Source organism: Sturnira hondurensis, unplaced genomic scaffold (assembly GCF_014824575.4).
Source record: "Sturnira hondurensis isolate 20B ecotype Veracruz unplaced genomic scaffold, ASM1482457v3 Scaffold0010803, whole genome shotgun sequence".
Classification (NCBI taxonomy): domain Eukaryota; kingdom Metazoa; phylum Chordata; class Mammalia; order Chiroptera; family Phyllostomidae; genus Sturnira; species Sturnira hondurensis.
This window is the reverse complement of record NW_028083434.1, coordinates 674,301-695,524: the sequence shown is the minus strand read 5'-3', so window position 1 is coordinate 695,524 and position 21,224 is coordinate 674,301. Positions and strand designations below refer to the sequence as shown.

At 41.3% G+C, this 21,224-nt stretch overlaps 1 protein-coding gene and 1 pseudogene across 3 annotated transcripts in view; one reads left to right on the top strand and one right to left on the bottom strand.

The window, feature by feature from the left end:
- Positions 1–12,477: 12,477 nt before the first annotated feature.
- Positions 12,478–13,214, bottom strand: LOC118996073 (40S ribosomal protein S2-like; annotated as a pseudogene).
- A 3,210-nt stretch (positions 13,215–16,424) lies between these two features.
- The window catches only part of ZDHHC9 (zDHHC palmitoyltransferase 9), a 38,520-nt gene continuing 33,720 nt past the window's right edge, over positions 16,425–21,224 (top strand). The window contains exons 1-3 of one of the 3 annotated variants that reach the window (XM_037059301.1): positions 16,426–16,624; positions 16,969–17,031; positions 18,198–18,498. In XM_037059301.1, the coding sequence (XP_036915196.1) occupies positions 18,332–18,498 (167 nt within the window). In that variant the 5' untranslated portion in view covers positions 16,426–16,624; positions 16,969–17,031; positions 18,198–18,331. Of the gene's footprint in view, positions 16,625–16,968; positions 17,032–18,197; positions 18,499–21,224 lie in introns of all 3 variants that reach the window. The other 2 variants (XM_037059303.1, XM_037059300.1) reach the window with 2 other exon arrangements.

The following is a 21,224-nucleotide window of genomic DNA, read 5'->3' as shown; positions in this document are numbered from 1 at the left end:
TTAAGAAGAAAATAAAATGTGTTTCTTCCATCTTTGTTAAAGTAGATAAGTTTGCAGGAATTATCAACTTCCAGAGACCCAAGGATCCAAATAATTTATTAAATGACTAGTCTCAGAAACTGAACTCATTGATGTCTCTAGTTAACAAAATTATACATCTCATAACCAAAGAGGAGATGATACATAATGTAAAATAAAGGTTTCAATGTCATTAATGCCTTTAGAAAAGTGTTAAAATTGGAAGTCATTTAAAAAAATCTGTTATGGTGTACATGTTTTTTTTTTTTGTTCTCAGCTCCTTTCTCTAAATTTAAAATTTTTTTATTGTTGTTCAAATACAGTTGTCTCCATTTCCCCCCACCACTCCCTCCTACCCCAGTCATCCCCACCTCCCACCCTTGATCCTACCCCTCCTTGGCTTTGTCCACGTGTCTTTTGTACATGTTCCTTTACAACCCTTCTCCCTAACCCCCTCAATATTCCTTGCCACCTCCCCTCTGGTTACTGTCAATTTGTTTTTAATTTCAATGTCTCTGGTTATATTCTGCTTGATTGTTTGTTTTGTTGATTAGGTTCCACTTATTTAAATAACAGGGAATGTGTTTGAGGACCCTTTTGAACTTTAATCTCCCTGATTTCATTGTTCACCTTTTATTTGCAATTGGTACAAAAATATAATACATTTCTATTGCCTGAGTACTCAAAAAATTGTGTCATAACTTACCCAAATGTTCTTCTATTATTTGAAAGCTTTCTAGCTACTATTTGTTTTCATCCAGCTAACGACCATAATATAATAAAAGCAGTATATGCACGTTTCAAAATTAAAATATGTCACTTGCAAGAAGCATATGGTTGATTTTTTCATGTAGTTGGGATGTTGCTTTAATTGAGGAATTAATCTAATTACATTTAATGTAATTATCAACACATTTAAATTTATATCTGTCTTCTCTCTGTTTCCTATTTGTGGTATCTGCTCTTTGTTTTATTTTCCCCTTTGGTACTCTACTTTTGGATTTAGGGAGCTTCTTTTATTTTTAAAGTGGAATATTATGAACACAAGTGAAGCTATAACACCTGACCTAGCAGATCTCTGTGATGATATGACAAGTAGCAGAGAAACATATAAGATAGCTTAATCCTATCCTTCCCCTTTCTGTGTATAAACCATGGTAATACATTTGATGATATGTAAGGCTTGGAGAAGGTCTGCAAGGACAGTCAAGTTGACTGTTCCATATGATACTTGGGGCAGGTAGTTAAAGTGACACAAAAGCAAAATGCAAATATACACTTGTAACTAAGATAAAATAATATTGAATGTGAACTTTAATAAAAAACAATAAAAAATGTAAGTGTGCTTGTGTTCTACTGTGAAGTGAAACAACATATTTTCTCTAATACTAATATTCCTACAAATACGTGAGAAGTATCTTTTTTAAATTTTATGTATGTGTATATGTAAGTATGTATATATTTTTAGAGAGGGGGAAGACGGAGAGAGAGAGAAACATCAATATGAGGTGGAAACATCAATTCATTGTCTCTTGCAAGCACTCCAACTGGGAACTGGGCCCACAACCTAGGCATGTGCCCTGACCCAGAATTGAACAGGGGATCTTTTGCTTTTCAGGACAATGCCCAACTAACTGAGCCACACTGGACAGTGCATGTTTTTCTTATTTTAATTTTATTTTTTAGCATTAAGACCTGGCAATTCCACTGCTAGGATTATATCCTAAGAACCCTAAAATACCAATCCAAAAGAAGCTATGCACCCCAATGTTCATAGCAGCACAATTTACAATAGCCAAGTGCTGGAAGCAACCTAAGTGCCCATCAGTAAATGAGTGGATCCAGAAACTATGGTACATTTACACAATGAAATTCTATGTAGCAGAAAGAAAGAAGGAACTCCTACCCTGTGTGATAGCATAGATGGAACTGGAAAGCATGATGCTAAGTGAAATAAGCCAGGTGGTGAAAGACAAATACTATATGATCTCACCTTTAACAGGAACCTAATCAATAAACAAACAAACAAACAAGCAAAATACAATCAAAGACACTGAAATTGAGAACAGGCTCAAATTGACAGTGACAAGAGGGGAGAGGGGAGGAAATTTCAGGGGAAAGGGGTGAAGGGTTTGCAGGAACAATTATAAAGGACACTTGGACAATAACAGGTAGGGTGCAAATGGGAGGGAGGTGGGGAGGACTGGGGTGTTGGGCTGGGGTGGGGGGTAAGAAAGAAAACTACTTGAACAACAATAAAAATTTATTTTTCAATTATAGTTCACATTCACTGTTATATTGTGTTACTTTCAGGTGTACAACATAGTGGTTAGACAACCACATACTTTACAAAGTGATTTCCCCAATATTTCAAGTACCCATCTGGCACTGTACATACTTATGACAATAATATTGACTATATTCCTTATGCTGTATTTGACATCTTCATGACTATTTTGTAACTACCAATTTGTACTTTTAACCTTTTCACCTTTTTACCTAACCCCCTAAACCCCACCACTATGACAACCATCAGTCTACTCTCTGTATCTGTAGGTGTGTTACCAAGTTTTTTTCAAATAAACTTTTAATTTTGGAATAATTTTAGATTTACAGAAAAGTTGTAAAGATTATACAGAGGGTTCCCATACACTGAGTTTTGATTTCTCTTAACTTCAATTTCCCTCAATGCAATTATTTGTTGAAATTAAGAAACAAATGTTGGAGAGGGTGTGGGGAAAAGGGGACTCTGGTTCATTGTTGGTGAGACTGCAGACTGGTACAACCATTATGGAAAACAGTATGGAATTTTCTCAGAAAACTAAAATTGGACCTGCCTTTTGACCCAGGAATTCCACTGCTAAGATTGTATCCTAAGAACCCTAAAATACCAATCCAAAAGAAGCTATGCACCCCAATGTTCATAGCAGCACAATTTACAATAGCCGAGAGTTAGAAGTAACCTAGGTGCCCGTCAGTAAATGAATGGATCAAAAAACTATGGTACATATACACAATGGAATTCTATGCTGCAGAAAGAAAGAAGGAGCTCCTACCTTTTGCAACAACATGGATGGAACTGGAAAGCATTATGCTGAATGAAATAAGCCAGGTGTTGAAGGACAAATACCATATGATCTCACCTTTAACAGGAAGCTAAACAACAAAACAAACAAACAAGCAAAATATAACCAAAGACACTGAAATAGAGAACAGGCTGACAGTGACCAGAGGGAAGAGGGGAGGGAATTTCAGGGGAAATGGGGGAGGGATTTAGAGGAACATATATAAAGGATACGTGGACAACAACTGAGAAGGGTGGAAATGGGAGGGAGGGGGGAGGATGGGGGGTGGGATGGGATGGTAGTAATAGACAGAAAACTGTACTTGAAAAATAATTAAATAAAAAAAGAAAAGAAAAAAAAAGAAATCAACACTGCCACATCATTATTAACTAAACTTCAGATTTTATTCAGATTTCATTAGTTTTTCCATTAATGTTCTTTTTTTGCTTCAGGATCCTATCTACAATATCACATTGCTTTTAATTGTCCTGTCTCCATAGTCTCCTCTGATTTGTGACATTTTCTCAGTCTTCAACCAGAATTTGTCCGGTATTTTGTAGAATGTCCTTCAATTTGGGTTTATTTGCTGTTTCCCTAATTATTAGGTTGGGTTATTGGGTTTTGAGAAACAATGCCACAGAGATGAAGCAACTTTCTCATCACGTCATACCCAAAGGTACCTGCTATAAACATGACATCACTGGTCATATAAACCTTGATTAAAGTGGTGTCTTCCAGTTTACTCCACAGTAAATTTGCTTTTTTCCCATTCATTTACTCTGTTCTTTGGAAGTGAGTCACTAAACATGATGCATTTTTTATTATTCTAATTTTCCATATTTTAGCTTACTAGTAACACATTTTTATTATTATTATTTTAGTTGTTCCCCTGAAAACTAAAACGTGTTTTCTTGATGAAAACCTACCTACAATTATTACTTTTACCACCTTTTAATGTAAGGATCCTTCAACACTTGAACTCAACTTATTCTCTTGTAAATTGCACCGTTGTCACGTGCTGTTAATGTCATGAATTTTAATGCATCTTGTCTTTTTAAACCTCATAAGATTTTTTAAAAGATTTTATTTATTTATCTTTAGAGAGTAAGAGAAGGAGAGGAGGGAAACATCAATGTATGGTTGCCTCTTGTGAATCCCCTGCTGAGAACTGGCCTGCAACCCAGGCATGTGCCCTGACTGGGAATCAAACTGCGATCGTGCAGTTTGCAGGCCCTCACTCAATCCACTGAGCTACGACAGCCAGGGCCCTCATAAGATATTTTTAAAAATCTTGAAAGAATCTCAAACTTACAGAAATTTTAAAGTATGGTACAAAGAACTTTTTCTCTAGACACTTCATGAGTAAGTCACTGATGTGATGCCCTATCATTTCAAAACATTTCCACGTGTATTCCTAAAACAAAACAAAACAAAGGACATTCTCTTACAAAACTACAATATAACTATCAATGATAAAATTAACACTGAAAAGTTGTTATTATCTAATACTCAGATCCTGTTCAAATTTTGCCAGTTTTGCAAATAATGTCATTTACAGTCGAGTAATTTAATTCAGAACCAAGTACATGCTGCATTTGATTGTCACGTCCATTTAGTGTTCTCTAATCTTTTCCTGACTTCCATGATTTTGACACTTGAAGATTACAGCTCAACTATTTTGTGTAATATCCTACAACTTAGGTTTACTTTATGTTTCCTCACAATTATATCTAGTTTATAAGTTATTGGCAGGAAGACAACAGAAGTGATAGTTTGTTCTTTCATTGCATTAAGGTAATGTCTTCTAGGCTTTATTACCGTAAGGTTATTCTTCCCCCTTCGCAATTAATAAGTGCTGTGGGGAGGTATATCTGAATGAATGTTTTGTGTAGAGATATATTTGATTTTTTAAAAGATTTTATTTATTTATCTTTAGAGGGGAGGGGGCCCCTCTAAAGTTTGCAGGCCCATGCTCAATCCACTGAGCTACACCAGCCAGGGCATATATATTTGAAATTATATCTATTTCTATCTACCTATCATCTATCTATCCCTGGTTCTGCATCTAACTTCTCATTCATTCATTCATGTAAGTATGGATCATCACCTCTTACTTTATTCAGTGGATTTTAACCTGTTACTACTATTTACTGTGATGCTAAAATTTTGCCAATGGGAGGACTTTTAGGCTGGCTTTTGACATTTTCCCATTATTCTTTGAGCATTTCTTTAGGGACAGAAATAAATTTCAAGTTCATCTTACACAGTCATACCTTGGTACTTGTCAGCTTCAGAACTTGTCAAACCCTGTACTCATTGCATTTTGATGAGAAAAAAATTTTTCAGCACTCGGTGCTTCCTTGGGACTTTGTCGCACTTTCTAGAACTTGTATGAGCCAAGACCCTGCCCCGCAAGAGAAAAATGCTTCATCACTTGTGCTTGCTCGGTACTTGTTTGGTACTTGTCTGTTTCCGGCATTCGTCACGAATGCTGGAACTAATTAATGACAAGTACTGAGGTACCATTGTACTTTCTCTGCCCCAGTCCCAGAATTAGCCGTTTTCCCAAGGAACCCTGATTTCTTTTATCGAAGAATAGTATTTCTAAACCAAGAAAGGGCTGCTCGTTGTTATTAGGGTTGTTATGGACTAAATGATTGTGTCCCCACAGAACTGAGGTGGAAGCCCTAATACTCATTGTGATGGTTTTGGAGATGAGGCCTTTGGAGATAATTAGGTTTAGATGAGATCATGAGGAGGAGGCCTCATAATGGGATTAAAGCCCTTATAAGAAGAGGAAGAGACTAGAGCTCTCTTAAAAACTTGAGGTCACAGTGAGAAGGAAGCTATCTGTAAGCCAGAAAGAGACCTCTCACCACAACCTGATCATGCTGGCACCCTGATGTAGAACTTCCAGCCTTCAGAACTGTGAGAAATAAATTTCTGTTGTTTAAACCACCCCATCTATGGCATTTTATTATAGCAGCCTGAGCTAAGACAAGGGTATTACTGTTTCCAGGCCCTCTCAGTGGATTAACAGTGAGAAACCTGGCTCCCATTTTTCTTAAAATAATCTTCTAATATTTAATGAATCTTCTATAGCTGTAATTTTCTATCATCATTTAATTTTATGTATGTATTAATTACAAATATTTTATGACTGCATAGCTGGGAGGCCACAGTGCACAGGCATCTCCTGTGTCCTTCCCCCAATATCCCCTAGCCCTCTCGAATTCTCACCCCTACTTTTTTCTGAAGGCACTACACGACATGGTGCAGAAAAAGCATTCCGGACCTCTCTTCTTGGTTTGCAGATGGCCATCCTCCTGCTGCCTTCACTGTTGTCCTTGAAGGACAACATTCACGGTTGTCTGTGGTTGTCCTTTTGTGCTTCAGCACCCCAGACATCTCTTCATCTTATAAGGATACCAGTCATACTGGATTAGGGCATCCCAAAGGTCTCATTTTGACTCAATCACCTCTTTAAAGGTTTTACCTGTAAATATGGTTACATTCTGAGGTACTGGCAGTTGGGACTTTAATATATGAATCTGGGAGCAGGGAAGAAATTCAGCCCCAAATTAGCACCTACTCGTGCTAGTCACTGTTCGCAGCATCAGGGATACAACAGTGAAAAAAAAAACCCAAAGATCTCTCTTACTGAGTTTACATTGCAGCAGGGAGAGCAACAATAAACATGGTAAATAATTAAAATACGTAGTATGTTAAAAGATGGTGAATGTATGGAGAAAAATAAATCAAAGAAAGGAGATAGGGAGTTCTAGGTGGGGAGCTGAAATTTCAAAGTGTAGCCTGGGCAAACTTCTCTGAGAAGAAGACATTTGAATAAGGACTTGAAGGAGATGATAAAATGAACCATGCAGATATCTGGGGAGTGAGAGCTCATTCTAGGGAAAAAGTATAACTGGTACAAAGGGTCCATGGGAGAACATGTCCAGTTTGTTCAATGAACAGCAAGGAGGTCACTGGGGCTCATGCAGAGTGAGCAAGGGGAGGGGGTAGTACAGGTTAGGGGGTGGTAGGGTGGATGATGGTGTAAGGTCTAGTAATTGGAATGACTTTGTCTTTTGTTCTGAGTGAGATGGTGTGTTAGAAAAACCTCATTCTTCCCTGCTGCCTCTGAACTGCTACTACACTCACAACACTTTTGATACCAAATGAATGAGGAATTTCCCCTACAACAAGCAGTTCCCTGTGACACCAGCTGAGTGTGTACACTTAAACTCAATTCTGACACTGAGAACCTGGAGATAGCATCAGATTCTACAGGTTAAGAACTCATCTCATGAGACTGTTCCTATCCCACTTTATATGCCAATGGCAAATCCAGGCTATCCTCTGTGTTTCTGACCAATTGGCTATACATCTGAGATTTCCATGACCTCCTTCTTGGGTTTGATTAATTTTCTAGAACAGTTGGCAGAACTCACTTAGCAGATCTAACAGAACTCACAGAACTAACTTACTTAGTTTTACCAGTTAAAAGATATCATAAAGGATACAGATGAATAGCCACATGAAGAGATACATAGGATGAAATATGAGAGGGTCCAGAGTGCGAGAGCTTCTGTTCCTGTGGAGTTGGAGTGTATCACTCTCCAAGAACATGGATGTGTTCCACAAGCTGGAAGGTCTCTGAACCCCACACTTTTGGGGTTTTTATGAAAGTTTCATCACATAGGTATGGTCGGTTATGAGCTCCATTTACAACCTTCTCAAGAGAATGGGAGTGCAGAGCTGAAAATTCCAGGGTTCTAATCCCATGACTTGGTCTTCCAGGTGACCAGCCCTCATCTAAGAGCCACCCAGAGTCACCTCATTAGAAAAAGATGCTTCTATCACCCAGGAAATTGCAAGGGTTTCAAGAGCCCTGTTTCAGGAACTAGGGTCAAAGACCAAGTAGTAACAAAAGATGCAGCTGTAATAGAATCAACAATAAAAATAAATAAAAAAAGAACAAAAGATGTTCCTAGTGCTCTTATCAGTTAGGAATTTACAATAGTTTTAGAAACTTTGTTCCAGGAACTGAGGGCATAGTATATATTATTTCACGGGTGGGAAGCCATTGATTATCATGGGTGGCAAGGTCTGAGTTAACAGTTAAATGATTCTTTCTAGCTCTTGTGTTAATAGACTGAAAGGGACAAAGGTGGAAGCAAGAAGACCAGTACAGAGGGTATTGTAATACTCTATTTTCTCTAATGATATGCCTATACTTCACTTTCTTGGTTTACCAGCTCTTGACAGCATCTAGTGACTTCCCACTCTAATAGATGGGAAGTTAGCTCACTTACACTGCAGCACCACCCTTGCCATTTCCCCTATTTAGTTCCCCCCTCCCCATAGACCGCAGGTGGCAAACACAAGGCCTGAGGGCCTAATCATGCCAGATACCTTGTTTCTACTGGGAGGGTCAGCACCTCACGGAGCTCTCACTTAACAGTTAAGGAGTAGTTACATTTATACAGTTCTAAAATTACATTTGGACCTTTGAAGGCAACCTCAAGGTTGATGTGGCCCCTAATGAAAATGAGTTTGACACCCCTGCCATAGACAATCATTTTAACATGTATCTTTTTGTTTGTGTGTCTTTTTGGTTATCTTTGTGCCTTTATATAAGACATACAAATCTCTATTTCTTGTTCCATCATCTATAGATAGTACCTTTTGATTCAGATGTTCTAAAATTAGAATATCTACACATCCTTGTACCTCCCCTAACTTTGTGTACTTTCCAAATTTTGTACACTATGCTTTTACATAAAGTTTGTTAAAATTTACTTTATACTTTGTAATTACAATTAATTTTCCTGTGATTTGTCTCTAGGTTGGATTCCAAAAGTTGAAAGCCAATAAAAATAGTGTTTACATTGTTATGTTTATATAAATATTTTTCAGCATAAAGCCAAAGGATGGGCCTCAATTACATTTTCTTCACTTTAGTTGCAATGTAACAACCTCCACTAATTGTTCTATATTATTCCAAGTTCTAGTTGCCTTCATTATTAGAAAATGGCATTTTCAAACACTTTAGTATTTTCCTTGAATTTCTGATTGCTTTCTTTTTGCACTGGGTAAAATAAAACATATGCCTTCTTTACCATATCTCTGCTGTCTTCCAGCTTCTTTATAATTTTGTCTATTCCTCAAAATGAATTCTATTCTTCATGAGGCCTACTTCCTGTGTTAATTTGAACTGATTCTTCACATTTGATCCATGGATTTCCGTACAGCTTTTGCTTTCCCTGGCATTTCTTTATTGTCTCTATTTGGTCTATTTTTGCAGTTTTGGCCTAAAAAAACCTTACATAAGGATATGTTTATTGATGAGACATAGAGGGAGAGAGGGAGATGTGAGAGAAACATAGATGTGAGAGAGAAACATTGACCAGTTGCCTCCTGTACACACCCCAACAGGGGATTGAACGGGCAACTTAGGTATGTGTCCTGACTTAAAATTGAACCTGTAAACTTTTGGTGTACTGGATGATGCTCTCCAATCAACTGAGCTACCTGGTCAGAGTTCATTTCTGACCTGTAGTGTATTCTCAATTTTCCTAGCTCTTAACTGTACTATCACTTTTGCTGGCTTTCTTTTTTTCTGGAGTCTTAGGTTCTTTATTGTGTTTTGGTGGGGGGCAAGTTGCTCCAAAATTGATCTCAGTCTTTGTGTATTCAGTCAATACCCTTCTTTCCAATTTCTATCTTCCAGACATTAGTGAAATATATTGCCACCTGATGTCACTGCTCTCTTATTTGTTGTGGGCTTACAGTTTTTAAATCCTGTTACCATAATTTTGATGGTGGCAGGAAGGAGAAGAGATGAATGCATGTGGTCATTCTGTCATATCAAACAAGAGGTATAGAGTCTTATGATAATTTTTAAAATTTATTTAAAAAATATTTTATCTATTTATTTTTAGAGAGAGAGGAAGGGAGGGTGAGAGAGAGGAAGAGGGTATGTGAGAGAAACATGGATCGATTGCCTCCCTTGCAACCCGTACTGGGGACCTGGCCCACAACCCAGGAATGTGCCCTGACTGGGAATCTAACCGGCGACCTTTTGATCTGTGTGATAATGCCCAACCCACTGAGCCACACCAGTCAGGCCTAAATCTCTATTTTTTAAGTCCTAAAATTAAAAATTCTCATTATAATAATTCAGACATTAAAGAAGTGCATAAAATAAAACTTAACTGTTTACTCATCATCCCTTCTTCCCAGAGGTAACCACTGTTTGAGGCAAGCTCTTTTTAAAAGGTCAAAGAGTCTGCTGTGCACAGTTGAGAACTGAACTCCACACTGTTTTTTTATCTACCTTTAATGACTTCACATGTGATGGTCTTTACTCCCTTAGAATATTTTAAATTCCTTAGAGGCTGGGAATGTCAAATACTTCTTTGGTATTTCCCATAGTGCCTAGTATAGGATGAACAACCTGTGGGTGATCACTACATACTTAATGATTGACTGATAAACCAGTTTATGTTTTTGTGCAACACAATCCCTTGAGGTCATCTCCTGGAATGAGAGGGCTGGGAAGAATCAGAGACTAGGGCTGTACTGGGTCAGTATCAGATGCTTTCACTTGGACGTTAAATTTAGACCATAATCTATGAACCAAATTTCTATACAGCATGTAGCATAATCTCTGACTCAGGTGAGGTCCTCAATAAATGGTGTTGTGATGACTCTTACTTAGTAGTCTTATGGCTAGTGTTGAGTGGTCAGGCACAGCACCTAAAACTATTCTGGATGCAGTCAGAAAAATCACAGTCCAGAGACAAAACAAAATTAAGAACCACTAGGAGCAGACAGGCAATAGAGGCAGAAAGAGAGGCTTGGTTTAAGCAGTTCAGTTCCATTGCGATATCATCTTTGTTGCCAAATCAGGCAGTTTTTATTGGGCTTTTTGTACGTCTGCCTTTCACATGGTAGCATCTTAAAGGTGCTTCTTAGTCCCTTACAGGAGCAAACAGTTCCAGCACAGTGCTGTGAACACAAGACGTGTGTAATAAAAGAGGTCCCATCTATCTCTCACCTGTTGACACAGATAGCATGGTGGCAATGGTTGAAGATTCACATGAGATGATGGTGGTAGAGAAGAGCCATTAAACTAGAACAAGATTATTGTTCAAATGTCTCCCAGTCAAGGAATAGGGTGCCTCTGAGATCGGGAAATCAAGAGTTTAATCAGATTAGGATTAGCATTAGTGATGAATTTACAGGTTATGAAAACATGGCAGCACAAGGCTGACACAGGTTCAACAAAGTGAAGAATGGGTCTCCATTTTACCTCTCTACTTGCAGTCATCAGTGTAGATAAAGGAAGAAGGTGTAAGAGAGCAGTTACGTATAGACAGAATCCTAATGTACTGCATTGATTGTGTTTTTCAACTATGCCTGACATTTAGCACATACTATCTCTAATCCCCTTTATAAATATAAGAAGTAGGTATTAATTCTATTTTACAGATGAGGAAATAGGCTCAGAAAGGATCATTTACTTACTGAAATTTATACAAGCTACCAAGCAGCAGAGCCAGGATTTGAACCTAGGTCTGACTGGCCATAAAACTTTTGCATTTTCTACTATGCATACTATCCTGCCTCTTTTAAGTCAGTGATTGCAGCCTGAGCCTCAGGGAAACAGATGTTGCTTAAGAATACTAGTTGGTTTTGTGTTGGCAGGATGTCCTGTAGTTCTTTTTTTTAAAAAGATTTTATTTTTAGAGAGAGGAGAAAGAAGGGAGAAAGGAGGAAGAAAGGGAGGGAGAGAAACATCATTGTGAGGTTGCTTCTCACACGCCTGCAACTGAGGGCCTGGCTGGCAACCCAGGCATGTGCTCTGACTGGGAATTGACCCAGCAACCCTTTGGTTTGCAGGCCAGCACTCAATCCACTGACCCACTTTCTTTTGCTTTTCAATTCATTCTACATATATATATATATATATATATATATATATATATATGTATATTTATAACCAGAAGGTAGGGAGAGGAGTGAAGATCAAGTAGGTTTTGGTGGGGTGGGACATGTGTGTCAGGGGAGAAGGGCAAGGGAACATGGGAGTGTTGAGGCTAGAGTAAATGTTGAGAAAAAGGGCTGTCATGAGCTTGAATGCAGAATGGGGGCTGATTTTGTGAGTCTTATATGCAGTACAGAATGGGTCTTTGGGTGTTTGCAGAAGAGACATCTGGAGCAACACTAGCTGGCAAGCTGCAACCCAGTGGCAGCACTCAGGATCTGAGACCATTCAAACAGCACTCTGCACCTAAACATCAACAAACACACGCTCACACAGGAACCATAAATATGGAGACAAGCATTTTTTAACAGGCTTAATTCACTTTATTTTTCTTGCATACAATTATGTGGTGGCCACAGCTGGAGCCTGGGTCCTCTTCCCAGAAACTCTGGAGTAGGTCTTTACAAGATGGTCAGTAAATTCTTGATAGGGAGACTTGGTGAACATGATCTCTTTCCAGAGGTCAAGGGCGAGGCACTTATAGATCTTAGAGACAGCATTGAAGGTGGCCTTAGTGAAGTTGGCTACGGTGGCAGTGCAGCCCCTGTCTGAGGTGTAGTAGTTATTGACATGGGCCATCAGCAGCAGCTTCTCGAGCACAGAGGCTGAGATGATGCCAGTTCCCCTTAAGGTGAGGACTAGGTGCACAAGCACAGAGCCACAGTGGCCAGTCACCTTGCAAGGAAAAGCAAGAGACAGTGTGGGGCTTATCCATCTTGTTCCCTCAGTAGCATTGCCACACACAGACAATAGAGAGCTTGGTTAGGATAATGGCCCTATGGATGGCAGTGGCTAGTACCTTGGAGCACTTAACACCCAGAATTATAGGTCTATTGTAGTCCCCAATTATGACAAATGCCTTGAACCAGGTCTTCTGGCCAGTATGAGTCTGTTTTTACACCACCATAAATCTTCAAAACCTCGTCCTTGAGGAATGTCCTTAGAAAAAAGTCGATGATCTGAGATTCCTTGATGGTCACAGAGAAGAGATAGATCTCCTCCAGGGACTTGATCTTCATGTTCTTGACCAGGTGGCCCAGTTTGGTGATGGGGATACACTCCTTGGCATTGGCCTTGCCTCCTGAGCTCATTAGCCTTGGTTCTGGGCTACCACCCCAGCCAGCTGTGACTTCAGCCTCAGATGCCACTGCCAAATACTTTATGGTAGGCCCTCACCCTCCTATTCTAGGGCTCTGGGGCCTCCCAGAACTCTTGTAGCACCAGCATCATTGATCAATTGGTGTTTCTTGGGAGAAGAAGCTGGAGACAGGGATTTCAATCAATCAATCAATCAATCAATCAATCAATTAATATTACTGTTCTATTTTTAAGATTTTATTTATTTATTTTTAGAGAGAGGGGAAGGGATGGAGAAAGAGGAGAGAAACATCAATGTGTGGTTTCCTCTTACAAGTCCCCCCACCAGGCACCTGGCTCCCTACACAGGCATGTGCCCTGACTGGGAATCGAAGCAGCAACCCTTTGGTTTGCAGTCGGACACTTGATCCACTAAGTCATGCCAACCAGAGCTATATCGTTGTTCTGTTATAGTTATCCCAATTTTCCCCCATTGCTCTCCCCTGCCCATGTCCCTGCTCCCGCAGTCAATCCCTACCCTGTTTTCCATGTCCAAGGGTCATTTATACCTGTTCCTTGACTAGACCCTTCCTTTTCTTTCTCCCCTTATCCCCCTCCTCCCCTCCCCTCTGGTCACTGTCAGTCTGTTCCTTGTTTCCGTGCCTCTGGTTCTATTTCACTCGCTTGTTTGTTTTGTTCATTAGGTTTCTTTTATAGGTGAGATCATATGGTATTTGTCTTTCACCAGGAGATAGGCATTTTAAACAAGCACGCTAGAATGTATGCCATCACACAATGGAAGTCTGTACCTTTATTACAGTGGTGTTTCTAGTGTTCACCACATGACTGTACCCCCCTTGAAAGGAGCCAATGCTGATTTCGGTGCATAAAGTCTGGAGGTTTATTGAAAAGATAAAAGAACAGAAAAGAAACAATCTCAGTTTATAGTCACAATTTAGTTGTGTGTGTATTAAGACTTTCAGGATTCTATAAAATGATGTAAGTACGTAGAAGGAAGTCCTATGGGATTTTTGTCGATATATATTTACCTTATTTTTCTTTTAGTGGTGAAAACAAATAATAACAGATTGTGTTAAAACAAGCCTGACCTACACAGCCACTTAATCCCAGAGGGAATGTGCACCAGAACAGGGAGGGGCAGAGCTCAGGAATGTGTTGCCATGACACATCAATTCCAGAACTCCCCAGGCTTTACCAGCATCTGATCTATGGACAAAGTATGTTTGGGTGCTACAGAGGTTTATTTTTCACTGGGAGTCTGGAGTACATAGGCTTAGGAATCTAGGGGATTGAAGAGGCAAAGGGAAGTTCTTCTTCCTTCCATACCAAGTGTATACAATATTAGTACCCTCTAATATTCAAAGGGGGGAGAATTGGAGACAATGATATTAATCATATGGTTTATCATAAATAAACCGGTGCCCTGGCTGGTGTAGCTCAGTGGACTGAATGCAGGCCTGCGAACCAAATGTTCGCAGTTCGATTCCCATTCAGGGCACATGCCTGGGTTGCAAGCCAGGTCCCAGCATGGGATGCAAGAGAGGCAACCATACATTGATATTTCTCTCCTTCTCTCCTTCCCTCCCCCTCTAAAGATGAATAAATAAAATATTTAAAATAAATAAATAAACAAACCAGTGATTATAATCAGCACAAGTGCTAAAGAGCAATAGAAGCTTTATAAAAGCATACTTTCTCCTAGAAATTAATGATAACATATTTATGTCATAATAAAATTACCTAGTGATTTTTTTCTAAATCCTCACCCGAGGACATTTTTATTGCTTTGAGAGAGAGAGAGAGAGAGAGAGAGAGAGAGAGAGAGAGAGAAAGGGAGAGAGAGAGAAACATCAATATGAGAGAGAAGCGTCAATCAGCTGCCTCCCTGTATGAGCCCAGACCAGGGACTGAACCCTCAATGTTCCATTATGGGATGATGATCCAACCAACTGAGCCATACCAGCCAGGACCTAGTGATTTTTTTTAATGCTTTTAAAATTTTCATGGAAGGGTGCCATGAAAGTGCTAAATGTAATTGTCATTAAGCAGGCTTTTGCTTCATGTGGAACCTTATGGAACCTTATGAATCATGTGGAACCTTAATAGTGTAAAGGAGAAATAGTTCTTGACCATGTATATTGTTTTTCAACTAACACAAAAACCTGCCTTGGGAAGACCATTGGCAGTCTCTTCTGTATTCCTTGCAAATATCTTCACTCTAGAGAAACTTAATTAAAGCTCAGGAAAACAGCTGACAACCTAGACAGTCTCCCCAACAGTGTGACAGGGAAAAAGAGGCTACCTTCAGACCTTTTTCATATTTCACCTTATATTTATTTGGAAGCCCAGAGCCATACAAGGGGAAAGAGACCCAGTGCTTCTTAAAGTCCAGTTGTATAATATCAAGGCCATGATTCTGAACTATTTTCCCTACTCCAGTCTTGAACTTGTAAAGGATGTGACTCCCTGGGATCAGTAGCAGTAGCTCATTGTGGCAGTAACTACAGAGGAGGGGGGCAGAAGAAAAGAATCAATGTGTTTGGTGGGTGGTGATTCTGCCTTGCATTCTGGAAAACAGTAATTTCCAACCCTTTTGGCAGTCTTTACTTAGTTACCTACCTGAATAAATTAATGCCCTGTCAGTAGATTTTCTCCAACTTCCTCACTGTCAATATTAGTTCTCAGTACTGCAAAAATGATTCTATGTTCTTGGGGACAGTTATCGCCTTCAAGTTCCTTTTTATATTGGATTGTTTTGTTCTGAAGGAGTAAAATTCCGAGTCGCCTTTGCTTTCACGCAAGTAGGGCAGTAGAGGCCCAGGGCGGACCCAGTTTGGGTTGAACACCCGGATCTGTGAGCCAGTGCTGCTTCAACGTGTCGCTGTGTGTGGGGGGGAGGCTGGTCCCCAGTCCTCCCCTGTTTTATCTGAACTATTCTTCACCTCCATCTCTGTGTAACTGTATTAATAGAAGGTGATACTTGATGTACTGGCGATTAGACACCAAAAGGAGGATAGCAACGCTTGGCAGGTGGGCACGAAGCCGGGAGATGGGTGAGGGAGCGGGGCGGAGGCACCGTTGAGTGGCGTTTGGAGTAGCCAATAGTGATTCGGGGTAGCAGTGGTAGGGCAGAGACATTGAGGTTGATCAGCCAATGGAGAGCGAGCAACTACTGGAACGACTTGGTGACGTGAGGAGCATTCCATTCCGCCAGCAGTGGGCGGTTGCCACAGCTGTTTTAGGGCCCGATCATAGGGGCTCCTTGTCTGGAGGAGGCAGCCTCTTGGCTGGGGAGGAGAAGTCGCTGCCACCTCGGCCGGCCGGTGCAGTCCCCTGGGAGTGTCCACTTTCTGCCGTCAGTCTCCGGCCGAGTTTGGGCTCCCAGGTTCAGGTAACAAGGGGTGGGGGTTGGGGTCTCCTGGGCTCGGCCGCCTGGTGGGCTGCCAACGCCTCCGCTGCACCGTGACGCGTGGACGTTGGCACTGTCCCGCTCAGGTCACCAGCAGTGGAGCCCCCACCCGGGGTGACTACACGTGGCGGGGCGTGTGTGTGAGTGTGTACAAGCGTGTGAGATGGCGCGCGTCCCAAGCTGCCTGGGGCGGTGGTCCGCTGCGTGGCAGAGACGGGGCGGGCCTCCTGAGGCCGCACCCGCTGCCTGCCCCGGACTCAGGCCTTGGCCCCCAGTGGGTGGGCCGGTGGCTGGTTCTGGATGGATTTTGATCTTTGTTCTCCCAGGCCCGGATCCCCTTCCTGGTCTCTTTTCCCGCTGGGCCAGGTTATCACGAGATTGTTTTCCAGGTTAGTTTTACACAAAGGAAGTGTTCTTTACACCTTGGAGCCCCCTCCCCTTTCTGAAGCCTTCTACTTTCTGATTGCTGGACTCATTGCCTAGTCTCTATTTGGACCCTTGCCCTCTCCAGCTGGGGAATGATTTCAAGTTGCTTGTTTCTCATCAGTCAGTTGGGCTGCAGACTTCCGCCTCAGTCCTGCCAGCGTGGGGCTTGTTGTGTCAGTAAACAGAGGCCACAGCACCACACTTCAGAGTATGAGAAGGGTGGCAGTGGTTGAGAAAGGCTTGGCATGAGGATTCAGGATGCTAGGTAGAGATGGTACTTATGAAATGTCCCAGAAAACACCTTTATGACAGTTTTTAACTGTTGCCACCTCCCCGCCTCCAACCCTTCCAGAACCTCTCCTGCTTAAGTCAGCCTTCCATCTGCAGGTCTGTGATGTGGTTTCATCAAGATTCACACAAATGTTAGGCTAGACTAGACCAGCAAGATTGTTTCATTTCTCAGACCCTGGAAGTTACCAAGGGTTTGATTAGGGGAAATCTGTTTTGAGTAAATACAACCTGGGTATGTGTCCAGAGTGTCCAAAACCTCCTAACCTTCCTAGAGGGTGACTTGTTCCCTGGTGTGGTTCATATTTGAGTGGCTAATTGAAGAAAGAAGGTGAGGAAATGGAGGAGGGAATGGCTCTTTAAGGACAAAAACTATACCATATTTTTAGTCCTCTTAATGATGATTATAGAACAATGTGGTATAGTGGAAAGTGCCTTGGACTGAAAGTCTGCAGACATGTTTTCTTTGCTTAGCTTTGTGGTTGTGTGACCCTGGATGAGTTATTTTCTCTCTCTGGTCTTCACTTTGCTACTTTCTAACCAATTAATTGGGTTATTACCTATTAAAACCCTTCTCCCTCCAAGGTTCTATGATGAACAAAGCATCAGTATTATATTGGAAGCATGTGGGTTTGTTTGCTAAGAAGATATACTAACTTCCACCTCCTCCTTCTTTTTGAGAACCTTTAATATTTTCTCCTTTTACAGGACAAACATAGATCGGAAATAAGCTTTTCCCACTTCCCTACCCCGAACCCTTTTAGGCTTATCATCTGCCTCTGGGAAAAGAGGGTTGAACTTAATTTTAATATTCCCGCCTCATTTTTTCCCTTTTTCTTAGGGTTACAAATTCGACTTTTGATGATGTTTGACCCAGCGGCAGCAATAGCAGGCAACGTGATTTTAAAGCTGGGCTCAACTTTCGTTTCTTCTATTTTGTAATCACAAAGTGCATTTGGAGCAGGAATTCCAATCATGTCTGTGATGGTGGTGAGAAAGAAAGTGACACGGAAATGGGAGAAACTCCCAGGCAGGAACACTTTCTGCTGCGATGGCCGAGTCATGATGGCCCGGCAAAAGGGCATCTTCTACTTGACCCTCTTCCTCATCCTGGGGACATGTACACTCTTCTTCGCCTTCGAGTGAGTACCCATTGGGTAGAGTTGCCTGACAATGATTATTTTGGATCTAAGGAAGAACCTTTTTTTTCTGGGGAGTTTGTGGGTGGTGCTTGGATGGTTGTCACTTGTCTTCTTGAACAGTGTCTATAGATCATGCCAACTGGTTTCATTACTTTATGCTCATAGCAGAGTATGTGTTGCCTAAAAAGACTGAGACCTTTGGTACCAATATTATAGCGCTGATATGGGGCTACTCATGGCACACTTGGGAAATAAAGGATTTTGTCTTTATTGCTCAGCTCCCCCTTTCAGTGGTCTCCTTAGGTGCTTAGTTACAGACTGCCTATTCCCCACCCCGACTAAACCCAGGGGCACCCCTTGTGGTCATAACTCTGCCCTACCATACTCACCTATTCTGTTACTCTGGGTTCTGTGGATTTAGAGCTCAGCTCTCTGTTGAATTGAAAAGCTAGCTGTTGAATTGAAGAGCCAACTGAGTGGGGAATCTGCAGATTGGTTCCATCCTCAGCTATGCTGGAAACTAGCTGCGTGTGTGGCACATATGTGCTTATTAAGTGTGAGCTGCTCCTTCTTTCACTCAGAATCACTCAACATAAACAACTCTCTATTTTGTGTGTGTTCGATTACCATTTTTTCCTGTGATGTAATAGCCAGTAGTAGAGCCACTGTTCAAAGTCTGTGTAGGCCACATAGCTAGGGAGGTGGCTAGTTGGATTCTAGGGTACTGTCGCAGCATTGCTGATTGTACTGAGAATGCTATACACTCTGGGGATGGGAGCAATGTTAATTGGTTTGGGGTTATTATGAGAAGGGCCTTGAGGATCCAAGAAGTGTGTGTAGATTGCAAGCGACACCTGACTTGAGCCTGCTATAGTTCATGTACTTGGGTAACCTGGTAGTGGAGTTCCTATGCAGTGGTGTGGCCATGGCAGGAAGCAGGGAGCTCCTTGGCCAGCCTATGTGGGTAGTTAAAATGAGCTCTGGACTCTTGGGGCTCATTTTTGTCCTTCTTCTGTAAGGGCTTCAGACTTTCCTGGTGTATCAAGAGAGAATTTTTTCATTTGTTTTTCTAGACTTATTGATGGTTGCAGTTGGCTTGTTGATGGTTGCAGTAATAGCAAGGGGAGGAAGGGGACCCAGTTTATAATGGGACTAAGAAAGTAAGGTCAGAAAAACTCTTTGTCAAAGGCACTTTTGCTGCTGTCAACTTTGTGAGGTATTTGGCAAAGTCTGGCAGTTTGATCATGGTTTCTTAGCTGCCTTCCAGTCTGAGTTTCATGGCTAAGGGTGTGTGTACACAAGTGAGCATGTGAAGTCAGGCAAGCATATACATAATGTCACAAAATTTCCCCCCTCTTTTGGCCTATCTCTCCAAGTTTTCTTTGCTTTATTCCTGCCTTGCTTCTTTTTGGAAATACAGAGCTGAACTTTGCTGTCTATCATTCTCCCTGTCTTTTACTTCATCCTCTGCTGAATCACTAGCTCTTTTTGCCCCCACCTCCATCCTTTTTGCCTTGGAGTTAATTTTTTGCTGATTGAAATACTTCGAAACAGAAACGAGATTTGTTTCCAGACCCTAAGAGAGCTGGCAATTCTGTGCTCAAGAAAGCTCTGGTTTGGCCGGCCAAGGGAACTTGAAATTTGGAGCTATTTGTATTTGGCCCTTTTTGTTTTGGGGAACCACACAGAGTCTGATTTGGATCTATACCACTAAGACCTTGAAGGCTTCTGAAAAAAAAACCTGCCTGTGGGATGAAGCCTATAATTAGCCAAGTTACAGTTTGATAGAGGCAGGTTAAATTTTCTACCAAGATGATTTTCCCCCAAAATTATTTCTCATGCTTTGTCCTCAGATATGAAGGATGAGGTTGTTTGTAAATTGCCCAGAGTTCTAGCTGTCTGTGCGATAAATATTTTTAAGTTTATTTTTAAAAAATATTTTAAAATGTATTTTTAGAGAGTGAGGAAGAGAGGGAGAAAGAGAGGGAGAGCAACATCGATGTGTAGTTGCTCCTCGCATGCCCCCTACTGAGGACCTGGCCTGCATCCCAGGCATGTGCCCTGACTGGGAATTGAACTGGTGACCCTTTGGTTTGCAGGCTGGCACTCAATCCACTCAGCCACATTAGCCAGGGTGTGATAAATATTTTTGAGGTTAGAGCTGAGGTAGGGAGAAGGGGGAGGAGAAGGAAGTGAGTGTATTAACCGAGGAGTGGAATGGGGAAGTATAACTCTGACCAAAGAGGAGAGGACCCTGGTGAGGAATCCTTTTCACTGTGTTTGTGAAATGTGTGTTTGTGTGTGATATACAGACACACAGATACTCTAGGTAGTGACTGCCTTGTGCCTTCTTTGGAGTCTGTATTTTACTACCAACCACACAGTGGCAGATAAAGTCTGGGGACAGAATATGGGCTCCTTCATTAGTATTAGAACTCAGGGAGACCTCAAAAGTTAGCTGATCTAGTTCCCTGTCTTCAGGCAGGTAAGGGTGACAAAGGGCTGTTTATTTTCATCCTCAGACTATCCAGGAGCTGAGACTCCACTTCTCTGGCTGCTGCATTTTTGCCTTGGGGAAGACAGTCTATTTTCTGAGGCACATCTGGATCTGCATTTTAGTAACAAGGTCCTGCTTGCAGCAGGTGCTTAAGAACAAGTGTGAGTTGATTTATGACTGCCCATGGCACAGTCCTGGGTTGGCCAGATGGCTTGAGAAATCTGGTCAG